Source organism: Lupinus angustifolius, chromosome LG15 (genome assembly GCF_001865875.1).
Source record: "Lupinus angustifolius cultivar Tanjil chromosome LG15, LupAngTanjil_v1.0, whole genome shotgun sequence".
Taxonomy (NCBI): Eukaryota; Viridiplantae; Streptophyta; class Magnoliopsida; order Fabales; family Fabaceae; genus Lupinus; species Lupinus angustifolius.
The window spans coordinates 18715406-18737128 of record NC_032023.1 but is presented as its reverse complement, the minus strand read 5'-3'; the positions used below and the strand labels follow the sequence as shown (position 1 = coordinate 18737128).

Here is a 21723-nt window from a genome sequence, read left to right as displayed (position 1 = left end):
GTTGTTTTTACATGATTCAGTTATTGTAAATAGATTGGTTAAATGCATTTATATGGTATTTTCAAAATCATTGTTGGTTGTTTTTCATCCTGTTAAAAACCTTAGTTTTACATTTGATGTTTTTTACTCTTTCATTCTCTTGATTTGTTTCCTAACAATTACCATGGTAGTTTCCAATTTTATTCTTCCATCACTCATTCAAAGGAACATTCTTTCTTCAACCAAACTTAATATATATTAGATAAAATATTTAGCTACTGAATGATAATGATATAACTTATCCATTCGGCAATTACGAACTGAATACTATGTGTCAATTTGACTAAACTATATAGCAGATCCATATAAATGTCAATATATGAATAAGATAAGTCACGCCTCTATTGTTGTAGCGCAACGATTCGATCATACAAACCCCCTAATCATATAAAAGTGACCTGTGTTATTTGTAAAGCAATCGTTAATAAATTTATGACAAATATTACGTGAAATTTCCAGAGAATTTGTAGGAGGTTGTACAGGGGAATTTTATAAAAGGATATATCATTTTTTTCTTATTTGATTTGGGAAATTTCCTTCTTAGAGCCTGATCTTATAGGACAATATTAATCTCCTATCTATCAAATGAAAAGATATTAAGAAAAAAAGAACATAAACTAAAATAAAAATGAAAAGAGAAATTAAGCTTTCAGTCTCAAGAACCAACCAATTATTCCAACAAACAACTGCAAAGACCAATCATTATTCCAACAAACAAGAGGAAAAAAACATTTTCCAAATCCAAATTTTGCTCATTGCAAAGTACATATCCACTAATAATTAAATTGCTTCAGAAATTGCAGCTTCAATCTTGTTAGCAATTCCCTGAAGAGTAAACTCAACATAAGAGTTCAAATCTTGGAATCTCCACCCTTCCACAGGATCACAAACAAACCCCCACTCAATCTTGCACCCACCCACTTTAGCATCCTCATTTGTAGCCAAAACTTTCATTGTGGCCACATAAGACTTAAATCCCATGTTGTTCTCACCAACTTCATAAGACAAATAACGTTGGACAGGATCAATAATCAGCAACTTCTCATTGGCCCAATTCTTAATTTTTATCTCAGCATCATCACCTTCACCTTCACCTTTTATAGTTGTAGCACAATAACGAATTAGACCAGCTTGGCCTTCAATACCCTCCACTTTGTTACAAATGTCCAATGGAATCAGCTTATGAATGTTGCAGAAATCCTCTATGTAGGGCCATACTTGTTCAGCACTGTTTTTTGGTATCTCAGCAATGGCTTTACCTTCCCATTTTGCATTAGATTCTTCTCCCATGATTCTATGAGATATATAGTGAAACTGTTAGAGAATGAGAGAGTTATGATATAGTGCATAAATTATTGAAAATTCTAAAGGGGTATTAATATGCAAAGTATACAAGCTATTGTAACCACACAAATAATAAAGGAGGGACAGCATAATTGATATAACGTGCTAATGAAATTAAAAGAGCATCTTTTAATAATATGTCCAATTAATCAGGAGAATCAAGTAGGAGAAAATAAGACCCTTAAAGAATCATTTTTGAAGAAAAATGTAGAGATAAAAAAACATGGTTTGACACATACCAGCAACAAAGGATGCTCTAGAATGATGAGTAAAGAGGAATCTAGAAAGAAGGATAAGAACTGCAGCAGATGGAGCCCTCCTTTTTATCCTTGTTTATAACCTAAAGTCCTTGCCTAATAACAAAATAAATTCCAAAATATTTTGTTTAGGTTTAGAGTATAATGAAAGAAAATGGAATGTTTGAGATTTTAAATTCTAATTCACAAACTGATCATAAAACAATTATGATGCAACTCATTTGCATTCTTAACTCTATCTATAAATAATTAATTTCTTGTGTTATATTGTTATTTTTTCATGCAGATATTATTTTCAGGAATTGAACATTTGACTTTTTTTTTATGTAGTGGTACAATGGAGTCTTATATGAGTAGACTATGTCTTCTTGGTGATGAAGACATTTATCACCAAATATATTTTTAAAATATTTAAAGAAACAAATACATTAATCATGTAAAAATTTATGAAGATAAAAAGATTAGTCAAACTTCAGTATCAGTTATTCTAATCAATTTATTATATAGACAAAAGTTTGTACAACCGGTAAAATAATAATAATTTAATAATAATAACAAGATAAATATAAATTATAGATAAATTTATATAAAATAATACTAACTTAGATAAGACATATTAGTTTAATTTAATTTTTACTTTTCCATGGTCTAAAATTGTAATCAAATTACTATAAAGTATTGTTGGTTGAGACGAAATTTACTATAAAGACGACCACTATATGTGGAAAAATTAACTAATATTAATCCTAAAAAGAGAATTTAATTCAATTACCAATTATTATCATTAGTTGACTATTATATAATAAACACAAATTAAAAATACACTATTATATAATAATCAAAGATATTGTATTTTTCTTATTTCATACAAATATAAGTTTAAATTCATGCATTACTAATGTAAATTTTTTCATATAAACCATTATTTATATTACTTTTATTCAAGAGATAATAATGATTAATTCATATACCGATAAATAGTGGAAGTTGGCTCGTCACAATGTAAAATTTCGTCCATTGTCCGACAAGCTATATTTTCTATAAATATTACTCATCCACCTACTACATTTACACACGGGCCTAGTGTATACTAAATTTTTTAAATATAATTAGGAATAGTAAAATATATTTCGTATAGCATAAAAATAATATGTTCAATTATTACTTTTATATAAACTAGGGGTGACAAATACTTATGTTTATTGGCTCAGATTCATATTTTTACGGTGTTAATTATTCAAATTATATATATTTTTTATTTTGGATAATTAGAATATTTTTTTGTATTGAGAATACTTTATATTATATTTTTTATTGGGAATAATTTATATTATAACTTTTTGTTTTATTATAACTAGCATGTTGACAGTCATTGATGTGTCTGTCGATCCGCTTTCCTATCGTTTGTAACATGTAGTTTGTATGTTATAAAAGATAAATATAGTATTTTGTGTTAAATATTTATAAGTTGCAGTTGAATTCATTGGATTGGTGAAATGTTCAGCTTTTTAAATACACTTTCAAAATAAGAATATAATGCTAATAAAATAAGAAGACAATATTATGTGGTTTTTTTGTAGAAATAAGATGACAATGAGGCAAAATAGAGAATCACAAATTATATCATAGGATGGTTATTTTGTGTTTTCCATTTATTAAGTAGTATAGATGCTAGAGAGGTGATTAATATATTGGTAGTGATTGCATATGATTATATGAGTTTTTTTTTATAGAAATTAAAAAGTTTAAGATCAAAATCGGGAAATGAAATTACATAATGGTAGTTAGACTATGTTTTTCCTTTATATATAGTGTAGATAGATATAGATAAAATGAAATTATAAATTATGAAGGGTAAAATAGGTAAACATAATTACATCATAGATAATTATTTTGTATTTTTCCTTTATTAAATAGTATAGATGTTAGAGATATGGTTAATATATGGATAGTGGTTACATATGAATATATGAGTTTTTTGTAAAAATTAAAAAGTTTAAGTGCAAAATAAAAAAATAAAATTACATCATGGTAGTTATAGTATGTTTTTCCTTTATATATAGTAAGTATAAAAGTATAGATAAAATGAAATTATAAATTATGATGGATAAAATAGGTAAACATAATTACACCAACCATGAGTAGTTATTTTGTGTTTCCCCTTTATTAAGTAGTATATGTATAGATATTAATAAATAAAAACTTTTTATTTGATTCCTTTCCGTTTTAGATTTTTTTTCTTTCTAAAATCTAATTGTAGTGCAATTGCATATCCTCTTCATAATTATTAATATAATTAATATAAATTATATTAATTATTAATTATATGATTTACTAAGTTTCCTTATTTCTTTTCCTTTTCAAGATCTTAAAGATTTCTAAAAGGTTTAATGGATATTTGTTAATAATGTAAAGTTATTAAAAATTATTATGATTTTTTTGGTGCTACCAATGATATCCTCTCATATTTTTTGTATCTTCCAACAAATATCACTCATGGAAATCAAACTCTTGACCATTTGGTCATTCTGTGAATTAAGTAAGACTTTATATCACTAGACCTAACATCTTCTTGGTAAATGATTATGATTTTATGCAGTAAGTATATCATTATTTATTTGTATAAATATAAATGATTTTAACGTATAAACCAATAATAATTAAAAGATGAAAATTAAATGACTAGTAACTTTGTAAAAAAACATTAATTATACTATGTACACACTCCTTTTTTTCATCTGTTAAATAATGGCATGTCCTTTTCAAGTATTTTTAATAATTTTTGTTGTAATTATTTACTACGTAATTATATACCATTTACATATATGTTTATATTTTTTATAGTATGTTCCTATTTTATACTCAAAGACTAATTAAGACATTAAAAATCTGTGATTATTGAAATAAATTTTGATTTTACTAACAATTTTTTCTATACATAACAAATATCAAACATTTAAAGGACTTTTGACATTTAGAAATTATATATTATCATTCACTTATTTATATGTATCAAAATAGTTCACTTGGAATATGAGACATTTTAAAAACATATTCTTTAGTCGCCATATGAATTTACCTACATCAAATACTATATCTTTAAGATTGTAACATTTTAAAATGGTTTTCAAATCTTCTAACTGATTTCTATAAATTGATAATTTAACCTTTAAATATAATAACCTTTTCCCACATAAATATTTTAATATTAATATTACCACATAAAGTAGATCCATCATAAATTATTTCTGAACAAAATTAAAAATTATCAAACCTTTCATTTTCCTTACATTTTAGCACACTTAGCTCTCTAGTACTATAGAGTATCTAAACTGGTATATATCTTGTTGAGTTACATAAGATTCTAGTAATGGGATAAAAATATTAAATACAAAAAATAATGTGAAGAAGAAAATAAGTTAATACTCAATGTTGTAAATTATAACCTTTTCACATATTCGAGTGGGGTCAAAGCCATATTGGCAAATTTCACTGCCACTTTATGACTGACTAAGAAAGCATGCTAAGTCCATATTGATTTAAATGAGTAAATTGTCTGATTTGACTAACTGATTTTATATATAATTAATCATTTTTATTTATAGATATATAATTATATAGAGATTAGAGCAGTGCTTTATTTTTTTATTTTTTAGTAAATCGTCCGGTTTATTTCTCGGGTTAATCCGGTTTAACCGAGTTTAATATGGTCAGACCGGAATTTCTTCGATTCAAAATAGTCCAATCCCTCGTTCAGTTAAGACTATAAACCAAAATCATTTTTAAATTTGGTTAGCAGTCAAACTGTCCAATACAGTCTGGTAATGTTGTTGATAAAACACTGAATCATAGAGAACAAACTTTCAAATGTCCACCTTTCCACTGAATCACAGACATTAGATTAAGACTATTCAGTCTTGCACCCTCCATCAGGTTATTCTTCATCTCATTCTTTGAGTGTAGCAACATATGACTTGAATTAGAAATTTGTAATCATTATATTATACTAATTAATTCGGTAGATAACTTGTAATTTTACTTTAATTTATTTGAAATCAATAAGAGAATCTTTATTTACTTTAAACTTTCATGTTGAAAAAGTCAATCATATATATGATGATTGAAGAACAAACTTACTGAGCTATAATTTATTTTGACCAAAAATATCCTTCTTTTTGGATAAATATCTTATAATTGTTTCTCTTAATAAATATCGTTCACATTAAGCGAATTTTTTACTTTAGAGTATACTAGTACACCAACGCCTAAATTACTAATGTAGTCATAGCCAAAATTGTTTCTTTTAGATTACTTATTGGCATCTCCAAATTGTTTCTGCAAGCTAAATACAGAATATATAAAAAGTAGTGTGGTTACTAGTGTAATTTGCCGTTTATATTTTGTGGATAATCTCCATTCAAGCATTCTATATTTGTAGGGTAAGGTTAAAAATGGAAAGATAACATAATTGTTTAGAGAACCAAGGCAATAGAACATATGAGTATATTTATGAACAAATATACAAATAGATATTATATACATAAATAGTAAAAACAAATATATATATATATACAGCAATAAAAGTAAACAAATAATAACGACCCTATATACTTTATTTTTACTTTTGCCAATAATTATGTACATTTTGATGAGTAGGCTTTTGTGACAGTGTTTCTTGTATGCTACACCCATCTGTGCCTTTTGCTGGACCTGAATACTAAAGTTGAGACGAGAAATGTATCAGTGGACTTTCTTCTCTAGGACAAGTTTCTTCATAGCTTATGACAAACCCTCCTACATAGATGTTGAGGGATTTTTTTTGTGCTACCAAAATTATCTCATTCTTTTGGGTAAGGAACTATATTTTGGGGTGTATGACTATCTCTACCCAACAAGTTTTGTTCATAGGAATCGAACTTTTGACTTCTTTATCATTATGAGATCTAGTAAAGTCTTACACTACTAAATCAATACTTCGTCGGTAGATGTTGAGGGATTTTGATCTATGCCCACATATTTTGTAAGAATTTGTTGCTTTGAATGTATTTTTATCTTTAGTGTTGGAGGAATGATATCTTAGTCCTCCTTTAACAATCACCATTATTTCTTCCATAGAATTATATCTATAAGATTAAAAAAGAGAAGTGCAAACTATTAACAATATTTAGCAGGAAGCATTGCGTAGCACATGGAAACATGAGAGTGAATCGTTGAGTTACATAAACTATAGAATGGTGGAAGTCCACCAGGTTCATATATACACTTTTCAGCTAATCAAATACCCACTATCGATGGTTACATGGATTAGTGGATCATATTCATGCTTTTCTGTTACTAAATTTGTATTTTTTAATAATTTTTGTAACATCTTTAGGTGAATCTCACAACGTTGAAAATTGTCAGCGGAATCCACTATCCTTATTCCCTACCCAAAAAAGCTGTATTTGACCCAACTTTGGCATTTGTTAGTCTTGCAACCCTCATGACAATGTAAAGACAAAAAATATGCTTATTTATTTTGGAGAATATTAATAAATGCTATTAAGGTATTATTTAAGGAGCCGAGATCCACTATCTCAAATTTAAAAAACTTACTCCATATTTTAACTATCAATTATAAGGAAATTAATGGTTTAGATTAGTGTTATGAGAACCGGATCGGACCGGACGGTCCGACCGATTTGACCGCTGTCCGGACTTGAAAATGGCTTTGGTATGCAGTCTTAATCGAGTCTTAATCGAGTTATGGTTGAACCACTTTGAACCGGAGAAATTTCGGTTCGACCATGTTAAATTCGGTTCAACCGCATTAATCTGAGAAGTAAACCGAACGATTCAATTAAAAAAATGAAACACCACTCAAATATTTTGTTTTACTCTGTTTCAAAAGAGATGCCCAACAAGTTTTGTTCATAGGAATCGAACTTTTGACTTCTTTATCATTATGAGATCTAGTAAAGTCTTACACTACTAAATCAATACTTCGTCGGTAGATGTTGAGGGATTTTGATCTATGCCCACATATTTTGTAAGAATTTGTTGCTTTGAATGTATTTTTATCTTTAGTGTTGGAGGAATGATATCTTAGTCCTCCTTTAACAATCACCATTATTTCTTCCATAGAATTATATCTATAAGATTAAAAAAGAGAAGTGCAAACTATTAACAATATTTAGCAGGAAGCATTGCGTAGCACATGGAAACATGAGAGTGAATCGTTGAGTTACATAAACTATAGAATGGTGGAAGTCCACCAGGTTCATATATACACTTTTCAGCTAATCAAATACCCACTATCGATGGTTACATGGATTAGTGGATCATATTCATGCTTTTCTGTTACTAAATTTGTATTTTTTAATAATTTTTGTAACATCTTTAGGTGAATCTCACAACGTTGAAAATTGTCAGCGGAATCCACTATCCTTATTCCCTACCCAAAAAAGCTGTATTTGACCCAACTTTGGCATTTGTTAGTCTTGCAACCCTCATGACAATGTAAAGACAAAAAATATGCTTATTTATTTTGGAGAATATTAATAAATGCTATTAAGGTATTATTTAAGGAGCCGAGATCCACTATCTCAAATTTAAAAAACTTACTCCATATTTTAACTATCAATTATAAGGAAATTAATGGTTTAGATTAGTGTTATGAGAACCGGATCGGACCGGACGGTCCGACCGATTTGACCGCTGTCCGGACTTGAAAATGGCTTTGGTATGCAGTCTTAATCGAGTCTTAATCGAGTTATGGTTGAACCACTTTGAACCGGAGAAATTTCGGTTCGACCATGTTAAATTCGGTTCAACCGCATTAATCTGAGAAGTAAACCGAACGATTCAATTAAAAAAATGAAACACCACTCAAATATTTTGTTTTACTCTGTTTCAAAAGAGATGAAAATATGTTACTTCAATATAATTATATATAATTATTAATTATATAAAACTTTACATTTACATATAATTATATATTTATAGATTAAAATTATTAATTATGTATAAAATCACCTGGTCAGACCGGACAGTTTAACTGGTTAAACTTAATACATGACCTCTCCTGGTTTGACTTTCGGTTCAGGTTTCACAATATTGGTTTAGATCTACTCATTAATTAAATTATTAACCATTAAATTTCTTTAAAATTGATAGATTAGATATGAAGTAACTTGGAGTAAGTGAATCTCCTCCTATATTTAAGATGCCAAAGTAAATATTTTTTATAGGAAAGTAACGCAGATAACATCTTGAAAACGATAAATTAGATTTTCAATATATTTTTTCATCTTTTGTATTAGAAGTGCTCTTAAAACGCCTGTAAACCTCAGTCTTTACTTTTTGGGCACCTTATTGTACATCACACAATGTGGAATGTCTAATTTTCATTAGATTTGTTAATGAAGTATTTTTTTCAATCTCCTCAACGTCATGTAATTTTATTTCCAACACAATATTTAACAAACATGATGGGATGCATAGTAAATTTTTTCTAATGCACTTGTTGGGCAACCAGTAAACTTTCAACTTTAGGTATGTGCCATTGTTAATGAGACATTAGAAAAGTGAAGAGTCACGAACAAACGAGACAACATATCTTAAACTAAAACTGTAAGATAATAATTTTATAAGCATTTTTAACATATAAATCTTTTCGGTGATTATTGTCATTATTTTATATTCAATTTGAGACTTTACGGTTGAATATTCTTCAATACATTAAACCCATGTATATATTTCCAGCATGTATTTCTTTCTTACTTGCATATTTTCTTTCTGAAGAAACTAATCAAATTTGTAGCAAATCTAGAAAGAATCCTTATCAATATAGTCAAAAGGTGTTTGCAAAACTTCTTGCGCACTGTTTTCAACAAGAACAAACAAAAGACTTTAAATATTTGAATTATATTTATCAGTTACCTACAAATACATAATTCGATCAATCACCCACTAAAAGTAAAAGCTACACAGGATTCTTGATACTGTCATCATGATCATAGGCCATCCATAAATAAAATACTCAAAGTGCTCCATATATATGTATATATAGACTAGTCTATCTTTCATGTACTTAAAAAAGGACAATACTCTATCTTTTTTCATATAAGTTGGAAAATTAAATATGATAATGTAGGGATAAAGTAAAACTCAGCCCGAACCAAAAGTTATCATTTGGAGTCCCTTCCACCATTATTAATCTATGATTGTGTGAGCAATCTGTGAGTCAGCACTTCTGCTTTTTGTTGGTACATATCCATTATTGTTTCTTATTATAATCATATTCATATATAAAATAAGAAAAAGAATAAAAAAGAAAAATCTCACTCAAGTATGCTACTACCCTACTGCACTACCAAAGGTATAGAAAACACACACGACAGGGTCCACAAAGTTGCCACATGTTTGGGTTGGTGGTATATATGTTCAACTTAATCAATTCCAATCTAACTATTTTTCAAGCTGGCATGTGGAGTGTTGCAGTATTCTATGTTTCTATTTGATGCTTGGTTGAAACTGTTAACACCAAGATATTGACATGTTCAAATTAAAGACAAGTATATATAAACAAAACACAAAGTATGACAGAGAAATAGAATAAAAGGAAAGGAATATATGCACCATATAATAACAAAAGAACATCATTACATCAATAACAATGAAAGAAATTAAGGGAAAAGAAAGGCATGCACAATAAAAGTGTCATGATTAGTGTTCACTATTCAATATCCATATATATATAAATGACATCAATCTAGCTCCTCCTTCTCCGCCCCTTATCCTACCTTTAAATTTATTATTTTTATATCAGTGACTTATAAACATATCGATGAAGAATATATTCTTTTAAAATGTATACATTATTGAATAGATTTTTCTTATCAATAATTTTTCCATATGCATATATGAAAGATATGAAACCTTGTTTAACATCATCATACATACACAGAACTCAGCTATATATGTATACTATCGAATGGGTTTACTCTTCCTTGATATATAGTACTTCTATTTTCCTTTGAATTCCTCTTCATACCCATCAAACCAAACCCTCTTCACTAATTCCTCAGTCTCATATACCTTAAATTCTGTGGTATACACTAGGTAGCTTGAAATGAAACCACACAAAGAGAAACACTTGCTTCTTCCAAAAGTTGCAGACATTACATGCATGGACCAAATTCCTCCACCAGTGGTGGCAGAGAAAGTGTGCAAAACGGTGCGTTTATTAGGGTTCCTAATTCAAAACGGTGTTTCCAAAAGCAAGGTCATAAACGACATGCATGACGTCATGCAGAGAGGTAAGAACATTGGTAAGGCACTCAACAACGTTGTAGCGCGTCACCACGAAGCAATCACGTGCCGCTCACGTGACACACACATGTCATTCGTGTCCCCGTTGGAGTACCAGTTCAGCTGCAGCGGCAGTCCGCCACGCCCCTCACGCGCTCTCTCAAAGCGGAGACTGTCGCCAGCCACCGCGGTGAATACCCGACACGGCCGTGACTCGCCAGGACACGGCCATGGGGTGGTGAGAATGTGTGGTGGAAATAGCAATGACACGTTGGTGGAGCATTATAGACCAGTGAGGAGGCACGTGAAGATCACGGGGTCTGGTGCGTCCTTGTTACGTGATTCGGAGAAGGAGTTCCACGTGGATGAGGAAGCAGAGAAGTTCATAGAGAAGTTTTACAGAGAGTTGAGGTTGCAGAAATGGTTAGATCATCATATTGCTGATTACTGAGTTCACGTGGTAGATGTTGATTGGACATGTTCAACTGCATGAGTTTTGTAACAAAGTATGATCAATGTTCTCAATAATGCATTATCATTACGAATTTGGTGGGAGAATTGATTCATGTAATAATGTAACAACACTGTAATATATTGGGATGTTTACTAGTTAGATTTCAAAAAGAAATGAAGGAAAATAAAGGATTCAAAGTCATAAAATATATGTGTGAGCTCAAATCTTTTATTTTTGATCATTTTTATCTAAAAATTAACTCACAAACAACTTAAATGTGTTTCCATGGTTATATGATATTCTCACACATAATTGCTATGTGTATATATCAATATGTGTATGAGAACTAATGGTGGCTCTAATCAATTGTACTTAATTAGTGTTTCATGTAACTTGTAGGAATTGGCACTTAATGAATACAAAGCATTATTTCTTAGCATTCCTTATTTGAATTTCCACTCAGAATCGAAATGAATATTATTTGGATAGTATGGTAGAGACTTATTTAGGGTAACCTCTTTAAAAACAGGTAAGGAATTATTAACGTAAAATAAAAATGAGATTGATGATTACTTTAATATTTAACATGTATGTAATCAGAATGGATGTTACGATCCTACCCAATATGTGATCATTGGGCAGAAGTCCTTTCAGAGCACAAACAAGATTGGAGATGGAAACTTTTCAAGGTGATTAACGGTTGGTTTGAAGAGAAGGATTTTGAAGCTTTTAATTTGTTGAGGAGAATTGGTGTGAGTTATTAGTATCTATTATCTTCTGAAGCATATACATGATAATGGAGAAACTCAAACAACTAAAAGCAATCTTCAAGAGTTTGAACAAAGACCATTTTAGGGCCATTGATAAAAGGATCTACATTGCTATTTCTTAGGTTCATAAGTTGAATGTACAAAGTGAATTAATACCAATTCCTGAGGAAGAATGAGCTTAAGAAAATATCATAAAGGTGGACTAATTCGTGTTATGTCTGGATGAACATTATTCTTTACACAATTAAACATGTATATACAAATTAAATATGAGTAATTGACTCATGAGTTGAAATACATTGGATTGTGTTTCCTTTTATTCAGCTCTAAATATTGACCAAGATTTATTTTTGAATATAATCGGACTCTAATCTTAATAAAATTCAACTATACTCAGATCAAATCATGATCTGATTAAATCGAGTGAACAAATATAATATATTCGTGTTCATCCTACTATAAAAAAATGTTGATTGCATATGTAAAATGGGTTAAATTCATATTTTGAATTCATTATAAGGACCTAAATCAAAATAGTGACATATTACATGAACGAAATCTAAAATATCAACAAATTATAAGGATATTAGATTCAAAACAAAAAACTTTGGAACATAATATCAACTAATAAAAAAGGATTAACCAAAATAAATAAGTTCATATAAATGTTGACCATAATTGGTATATTAAATAGAAGCACTTGAAGACTAAAGAGTGACTTGGACGGGTAAATTATTTGATGGGTGATTATAATGGATTGAAACAAAAATTGCCTACAAAATAGAATTTTCCTTCTTCTTCAAAAGATATAGTATTTTGCCATACTTAAATAAAAGCATCTTAAGATCCTAACCCAATATTTTATCAAATAGATTAAATTATAAGCATCTATCCAATTGTTAATGTAACTTCAGGATTCAATTATAAAAATGACTTAATAGTACAACATAAATATTATTTAATATACTATTTATATTTAATTATAATTAGCTTTTAAATATAAATAATAATCTAAATGAATAATATATTTATAAGTTTGTAGTATTTAAAGATATATGTAAAATTTTAAATAGTTGAAGACTTTAGAGACATATTTACTATTGTAATTATTTCAACTATTTTTAAAAGTTAATTGTTGTAATAACGAGTGTGGTGTAAAACAGCATAGAAAGATAGAAGTTAGAAGGAGATAGGGTTGAGAGTAAGAAGAAGCAGAAATCAACATGGGTGTTGGGGTTCTATCATCGTCTTATTACCCACGATTTTCCCCTTCACTGTGCGTACATAACTCTACTCTCTCATTATCCTTTAACCCTTTTTCGTCGCTATTTTCATATCTTGTCATTTCAACAAACAGGTGGTGTGGTAGATTCAGATACTTGAAATCCCCTTGCATTCGGTGTTGTACTACTCTATCTGTTCCTACCTCTTCAGATACACAATCACTCACTCCTTCTCCTTCTGTAAAGTAAAATCATATTACTTATTCACCTTCATTTCATTGTGGGTTTTTTTAGAACGTTCTCGTTTTATTCAAGTTATTATTTTGCAGGAAAAGGGTAGTTTCGGGAGTTCAGCCCACGGGCTCAATTCACCTTGGTAACTATTTTGGCGCCATCAAAAATTGGGTTGCACTTCAGGTTCCCTTCATTTAGTTCATCATGGTTTTTCTTAATGTGGATTTGACTCATTTTTATTAACTCTTGTTATGTTCTGTTTATAAAAATACAGCAAACATAGAATAGAAGCCATATGTTTTATTCCATCTTATCATTTTGTTTAACTTGTTTTCTCATAATTCGGATTAAAAGGGAAGCAACTTTATTTAATATATGCCCAACTCAACACAGCCAAGGGCCACAAAATTTATCTTAATTTGCCATTTAATTTGCACATTGTGCTCTACGAGCCTGTAGTATTATTGAGTGAATAAGTGAGATAATCTTCTTAGAGAATACTCCAATGCTTAAAGTACATGCTTATTTATTGTGTTAGCTAGGGTACTTAATTTAAGCTGTCATTGGGGCTCTGAGTATTGCCATTAAAGTGGGCTTTTAATTTTCTAGATCACAGGTCAGGCCTTTCTTTCCGTTTAATATCGGCTACAATTAGAGTGGTACACTTGTGATTTATACAAATGAGTACAGCTTGCTTATACAACTTAGTTGAATTCAGCATGTATTACTAGATGATTGACTTGATTCATGGATTTGCTTGACTTCTCAAGACATGTTTTTTTTTCATTTTGCAGAATACATATGATACACTTTTCTTCATTGTGGACTTGCATGCAGTATGGTTCATTGTCTTGCTACTACCTAATCTCATGATGCTCCCAATGATATTTTTATCTCTCCTTTTGTTCTTAGAGCTATAGATATGAGCTCATATAACTACATTTTTTGCTATATTGCTCTATTAAAATGAAAGGGTTCTGAAGTACTTCGTTAGGATTTGTATTTTGTAGCATCAATTTATGGTTGACACATATCTGATCTTCATTTTGTACACCTTAAAACATGATCTAGCCATTGATATTGGTTTTGTAAGGGGCATCTGAGGAAGAAGTTATGCTTTTCATTGTACTTAGTTACTGGTTAAAGCCGCTTTTTTGTTTTATTGATTTTGAATGATACTGTCTTATTCCCAATCTTTTCCAATTTTATCCTGCAGATCACATTGCCTTATGATGTACAACAATTGTCTAAGGCTACAAAGTCAACTGCAGCCATTTATCTTGCATGTGGAGTGGATCCTTCAAAGGTTCATTACAACTTTTATTAGCAACTTCTTGGGAATTAGTATTTATATCATTGTGGACAAATGACAACAATTTGTGCATACAGGCTTCAGTCTTTGTACAATCTCATGTTCGAGCACATGTTGAACTGATGTGGCTGCTAAGTTCCACAACCCCGATTGGTTGGCTGAACAAAATGATACAGTTTAAAGAGAAATCTCGCAAGGCGGTGCGTTTATAGCTGTATGAATTCCTAATTTCCATTTTAAAATCTCTTTCTCATTTCCCCTGTTTCATGGGTATAATTTGATTTGTTTGGTTTGTTTTGTTATTTTTTACTTCCATTTAACAATAATTTCCTTCTTGACAGTGGTCTTGTTAAAGTAAGATAGTTTAATTTGATTTTTCATTTTTTTGTAATATGATTCAAGTGGAAGATTTACTTCGACACAATAAATGTGATTCTTTTGGGATTGGATTTGTAGGGAGATGAAGAAGTTGGAGTTGCCCTTTTGACTTATCCTGTCCTGATGGCTTCTGATATACTTCTATATCAGGTTGTTCCTCACACTCTACCTTGTGGAAATTTTATAATTTTAGGATGTAGTAATGAAAGTTAAATTACCTTGTAAATATGCTAATGTTATTTGTTATTACTGTACCATTGTGTGCATAGTTTCTGCAACCACAAGTTTTTAGTTATCTTATTTTTTAAAAATGTATTCTGATATTAGATTAGTTTTACATTGAATATGGTTAATTCTTATAAATTGCAGCATGCTTCTGCAGTCTGATCTTGTTCCTGTTGGTGAAGATCAAAAACAGCATTTAGAGTTGACCCGTGACTTAGCTGAACGGGTTAATAATTTATACGGAGGAAGAAAGTGGAAGAAATTAGGCGGGTAAGAATTTTCTTTTAAATTGGACATAAAACCAATCCTTATGAAGGGATTGTAAGCAATCAGCTTCTTCTTCATTTTTTTATATTGTGTTTGATGCCTTTTATTTTGTAATTTTTTACAGCCGAGGTGGTACTATATTTAAGGCAAGCTGTGTTTCAACCCATTGAAAGGAGAAAATGAATCATATTGCAATGGTTATGGGTTTTTTCTAACAGCACTTTCTGGGATGTAGGTTCCAGAGCCACTTATACCTCCAGCTGGAGCCCGAATCATGTCCCTAACTGATGGCCTTTCTAAGGTTTTCTATTTTTTTCCTTTTCTTTTCTCTTTATATGTACACACATGCGCACATACATACATATACAGACTTCTGTATCAAGTTCATTGAATAGTAAATAATATTGCTAGTTGTTTTGCTTTGTCATTTGCTTTTGAAATTTCAGCTGATGTGTCAGATATATCTATTTTAGCATCAAAGACAGTCGAATCTGAGATGATAGTAATTAGAGAAATACCTGCTACCATTGACATTTATTTTACTTGGAATTGAAATTCAGAACAATATTTATTTTATATCTAGATGCATTGTACAGACAAGGTTCTTGTTTGGATGTTATTTCCTGTTCCTTTTATTCCAAGACTGGGTTAAAATGTAAACGAAGTAACTTCTAACTATTCTTTTCCATGAAAAATTTCACCAGATAGCCAAATGATTTATATGCCATTTAAAGTTCTTCTGTACCTATTAAATATAAAGAGTTGCAAAGGAATGTATCAATTTTAACAGATAAATTTGTTCTGACATTGTTATTGTTTTCAATTTTGTAGATGTCAAAGTCTGCACCGTCTGACCAATCCAGAATCAATATTCTTGATTCTAAAGAAGTAAGCAACTATCTTCATGAAAAAATTCATCGATTTTGTTTTTTATGTTGGTCTTATGCTTAATGCATATGTACAACACTGTACCGAACTGTTTGCAATATGAGAATTTTGTGTGGCTTGCAACTGGTTGATGTTAGAATCAGCGTTTGTGATTTGCAAACAAAAAACTAATAAGAGAAAAGAAATATTATATAATGTGGGAATTTCATGTGGTTTGCAATTGGTTGATGTTAGAAACAGCATTTGTGATTTGCAAACAAAAACGAATCAGAGAAAATAAATATTATATAATATGTGGACTTAATTTCCAATGCTTCTCTTGTTGCCTATATTGAATGAATTGTTTCTTGTGTATTAATATATGACTAAAATTGACTATGCATTTAAGATAATTTCCCTATTTGTTCTTTAGATGTTAATTGTATACTTTCTCAGTCTGAGTTTGCTTATTCTCTTCTGTAGCTTATAGCAAACAAGATCAAGAGATGCAAGACTGATTCATTTCCTGGGTTAGTATCCTTGGGTTTTGGACGTTTTTGTGTGTAAATGCTTTTTTCTCCATTTACTTGATTTCTATAAATCTTTTCATATCGGCTGTCTGGTAAGTTCTCAAATTACTTGTTGTGTACTTTGTTGCAAATCTTACAGCATGGAATTTGATAATCCTGAGAGGCCTGAATGTAACAATCTTCTATCTATATACCAACTCATTTCAGGGAAGACAAAAGAGGTCAGAAGTGCATTATATTTTTTGCATTTAGAATTGTTTCATTTGTTAATACCTTTAGAATTATTTTTTGCATTATATTTTGGAATCTGCCTAGTTCAATTGAGCATTTCTAATGCTTTCCATGTATAACTTTTACTTTCTTTATGGTTTTACTTTTGTGTGCTTGATGTAGTGAAGTGTGTGCTTCTGATCCTTTAAGTTAAAAGAATAAGACATTGGCCTAAACAGAAAGGAAGTTTTGATATCATACATGTATTGGTTTTTTTCCTTTCCATTAAATATATATCAATTAATTCCATTGACATCTATATAGGCAAGAACTATTTTGCGAGTGTTAAAATGAAAAAGCATGCTAGTGATAAGGGGTATCATATATGATCATCACCTCGTAATTACTTTGATGTCATTGTAGATTTTATGCATTGAAATGTTGTAATGGCTACTGGAACTGAGATTTCTCAGGGAAATTTTCATTTTCCTTTGTTGCAAGCTATAATCTCTTCCTTGATGAAGTTCCATTTCTATGCAACATCAGAAATCTTTTCTCAATTGGTCTCAGTGAGGTCTGCTACATGGATAAAAAGTTGCCATTGTGTTCCGTCAAAAACCCAATTTTCGTACATGCCATTAGATCAAGGTCATTTCAAATGTCTTCTCTTAGAGTTTCTATTTCTATGACCAACAAAAAAGAAAAGAGGGAAAAAATGGCGATCTCGTGTCTATCTCTTTGTAAACTATTTAACAAAGCTAGAGTTATTAGGCTAATGTGCCTTTGCAAAGTTAACTAGGATGGTCTGGTATAAAATTCAAGGATATGGTGTCTTTGTTTTTTTAAGTCATGACCATGAATTAGGCTTTCTCAAATTATGGTGTTCAAATTAATATCTTTTAGACTTCTTCAGCATATTGCTGTCAAATGAAGAATTCCTGGGTATTAGTTTGTAAGTGAATTTCTTCTACTAATCACTGTAGGCAGTGAAATGTCAGGTGACGAGATGAGATATTGAACTTTTTACTGTACTTTGTTCCAGTTTAAAGTGTTATATCATTTTAAATGTTCCCCATTTATGCAGCAGTTCTTGATTTTCCAACACTTCTGAGATATTCTATTTGATAGCCCCATTTTTATATGCAGGAAGTTGTGCAGGAATGCCAAAGCATGAACTGGGGCACATTCAAAGCTCTTTTGGCAGATGCCTTGATTGATCATTTGCATCCCATTCAGGTTTGACCAGCTGAATGTTACCCTTGCTAATATTTTATGGTGCAGCAAGAATCATTGTTTAACGTGTACCTTTATTTGTTTACAACCAGAATAGTTCTTAAGTCCTTGGCTTCTGAAAGGATAATTTTCTACTGATGTGTGCAACTTGGCCGAAACGATTAGGAAAGATTTAGAGATCAATGTTTTGTCAATGAACATCATTTATGATAGAACACTATTGGTTATTTGGATTGAGTTGCTATCTTTTATAAATTCAAAAGTATTTTTTTCTTCTAACTTTTGTTACTTTGTTTTATATTAAAAGTCTATGCTTGAGCAGTTGAGCTTTAGTAGACTTTTATCTTATCTAACAACTTCAAACACTCTTCATAGGCATTTATGTTCACAAATAAGTGGAACACCTTCTCCCTTTGACTATTGATTTCTTTCTCAGCACAGAGTTAATTTATCATTTAACTCTCTAGTGATTCATTGCTTTTTCTAATCAGTCATTTTAATCTTTTAACTTCTTATGTACATGGTTTCTAATTATATAAACTTTGATTTCGTTAGTGAGTAAATTCTTTACTACCAAGCTATATTTTCAATTAAATGTTAAAAAGAGGGGAAAAAACTAGTTTTATTAATCTGTTACTAGGCTGAACAAGCCCATGGGTCAAAGGTATCTCATCATCAAAGGCTGAGGTTTGACCCTGAAATAGTTATTAGTCATGCTGCTACTTACCGGAAAAATTGTTGATCTTGGAATAGAAGTTCTGAAGTATGTGCTTGCATAGGTGCATGCATAGGTGTGTGGTTAATTACTTTTCACCGTTACTGAATATGGTCATTAGGTAATCAATTGACACTATGTCCATGTAATGAATTTTCCGTCTGTTATGCAGTCTCGCTATTGCCCCTTATTACTGCTTTGTGGAAGATGGAAACATTTTGCCCCTATATTTTTCTTAGTGAGAATGCAGTTCATTTGATCACTCCATTGCTTTTTCTAACTTTGGCAGGTTCGCTACGAGGAAATCATGTCTGATTCGGGTTATTTAGATGAAGTTTTGGCAGATGGTGCTAAAACTGCAACAGAAATAGCAGATGCTACACTTCATAATGTTTACCAAGCAATGGGATTTTGCAGGAGACAGTGATAATTGATTCTCAGCAAAAATACACAAAGATTGGTGAGACAGCAACTTAATATCTAACTTTTGGATGATTCATCCTTGCCCTGAAAATTTTGGAGAGATATTATGATCATTACTTGTACTGGGATTGGAAAGATTATTTGATGCAAAGCTTAAAGGTTCCTTAAGTTCTTGGTGCAACAGGGTTTATATCCCATTCTTATTCTCTATTGTGGAAGAATTGAATTTGGCTGTTGCCTTCAAATTTTTTTCATTCTCTTCCATTATTTATTTGTACTGTATAATGAATTCAGAAAATCAATATGGTTACTATTTTGACGAAGACACAGTTGGCCAAGTCATCTTGATTCACTCTCCACTAAGTCCTTGTTGATGTTGACACAACCAACTTATTTTTAATTCATCAATCGGATCTTCAATTTGTTAATATATTGACATAACTTGCTATGTGCTTGTTTCTATCGGGATCATATCCGTTAGATTCTATCTTAAAATCAATTGGTTTAATCGAATAAGCTAAACAGGTATATAGAATGCACTCGAAGACTGAAGCAAAACAATGTGAGACTTACTCGCTTAACGATTGAGGTAATGATGTTGGACATATTTTCCAATCTTTATGAAGATGGTGGAAGTAACATCTGATAAAGTGTTTGGTGACGCCAGTGGCATTCTTATCAAGATAGAATAGTAGCTATAGATATTAATCTCTCCAATCAGATACACATAGCATATATTATATATTCTGATCCATTTGTATTTCGACACGCAACAGAATTAGTTCCAAAAATAGATGTGAATGTGATGTGGCATCTGGAGAAAGAAACACAGAGTGGCATTGCAAAATGTCTCTGTTTGTAAAAGAATAAACAACGTGTCTCTTATCTTAATTGTAGCTGACTTATGCATGCAGTGATCAATGGAAAAAACGACATGTCAGGAGGGTCCCAATAAATTAAAGTAAGATTCTCTTATGAAAACGTTTACAAATGTCACAGCTTAGATTTGTTATTGGATATGTCTAAAGTTTCACCTTCTAACTATAGCTGCCTTATCTTATGCCTTTTATATACCTAAATTCTTATTCTTTCTACCAAACACTCTTAATGTGACCCATTAAAATATACAAAGTGTTTGGTAAACAATATTATAATCATATTTCAGATTATTTATCTATAAAATGATTTTTCTAAAATGATCTTTATGTTTTGCATTTACCCTAAAAATAATCTAATGTTCCTTTGAGTGAAAATAATCAAAATCTTGCAAGTTCAAGTTTTAGGTTGTTAGCATTTTTTGATTGATTGTAATATTTATATACTGTTAATATAAAAATTTATATATAGTTATTATATAATTTACCATTTATTTAAATTACCTTTTTAAAGAATCAATCATGATTAAATATATATAAAACACATATTCATACATTTTTTTCTCCTTTTCATTTTGTGCAAAAGACCACTATAGACCCTCATTTCCAACAATTATCACTCTCTCTTTTTGCATAGACAAGAAACAAAATAACAATACACTTCTAATTTGAAGAATTTGTGGAAGGGGCGTGATAGCGTTAACATGATGTGGATAAATGAAAATGAGAAATAAATTCATATCAAGGTTGTATATATGGGAGCACTTTTTTACATTTCAACTATCGTTAATGGTAACACATAATATAAGTATATTACATTTATAAAATATATATAGAATGGACTTTTTTTTATAATATATGGAGCGAAATCGATATTGTAAGGACTTTACAGAAACATTTTTGTAGGAGATAACTTTTTATTACTACTTAAATTAATAGTTTAATTTAATGATAGTTAAGACTTAAGAGTGCGTAGTACAGAATTGAATTAGAAGAAGAAAAATTAATGAAGATCATTTTTAGTAATTAGAGTTAGAGAGTAGTTAAGAGGGTGTACGAATAAACAAATTAAATGA

The 21723-nt window shown here is 30.3% G+C and overlaps 3 protein-coding genes across 7 annotated transcripts; 2 read left to right on the top strand and 1 right to left on the bottom strand.

Moving 5' to 3' along the window:
• On the bottom strand, positions 671-1734 carry LOC109327484 (lachrymatory-factor synthase). Of its 3 annotated transcripts, none has more exons than XM_019560645.1 (2): positions 1623-1734; positions 671-1333 (listed from the first exon to the last, which is right to left on the bottom strand). In XM_019560645.1, the coding sequence occupies exon 2, from the start codon at positions 1327-1329 to the stop codon at positions 820-822; it is 510 nt and encodes a 169-aa protein (XP_019416190.1). In that variant the 5' UTR covers positions 1330-1333; positions 1623-1734; the 3' UTR covers positions 671-819. The 3 variants fall into 3 exon arrangements, with proteins under 3 accessions (XP_019416190.1, XP_019416192.1, XP_019416189.1); XM_019560647.1 differs by having other exon boundaries at positions 671-1353; positions 1623-1692; XM_019560644.1 differs by having other exon boundaries at positions 1607-1630.
• Positions 10542-11492, top strand: LOC109327860. The gene has a single exon (XM_019561033.1). The coding sequence runs from the start codon at positions 10753-10755 to the stop codon at positions 11380-11382; it is 630 nt and encodes a 209-aa protein (XP_019416578.1). The 5' UTR covers positions 10542-10752; the 3' UTR covers positions 11383-11492.
• On the top strand, positions 13294-20013 carry LOC109328015 (tryptophan--tRNA ligase, chloroplastic/mitochondrial). Of its 3 annotated transcripts, XM_019561250.1 has the most exons (16): positions 13294-13431; positions 13513-13623; positions 13708-13795; positions 14407-14448; positions 14829-14918; positions 15002-15124; positions 15381-15452; positions 15685-15797; positions 15919-15940; positions 16030-16095; positions 16626-16682; positions 17145-17191; positions 17331-17412; positions 18548-18637; positions 19639-19784; positions 19820-20013. In XM_019561250.1, the coding sequence occupies exons 1-15, from the start codon at positions 13379-13381 to the stop codon at positions 19774-19776; spliced, it is 1194 nt and encodes a 397-aa protein (XP_019416795.1). In that variant the 5' UTR covers positions 13294-13378; the 3' UTR covers positions 19777-19784; positions 19820-20013. The 3 variants fall into 3 exon arrangements, with proteins under 3 accessions (XP_019416795.1, XP_019416796.1, XP_019416794.1); XM_019561251.1 differs by having other exon boundaries at positions 15002-15121; positions 19639-20013; XM_019561249.1 differs by having other exon boundaries at positions 19639-20013.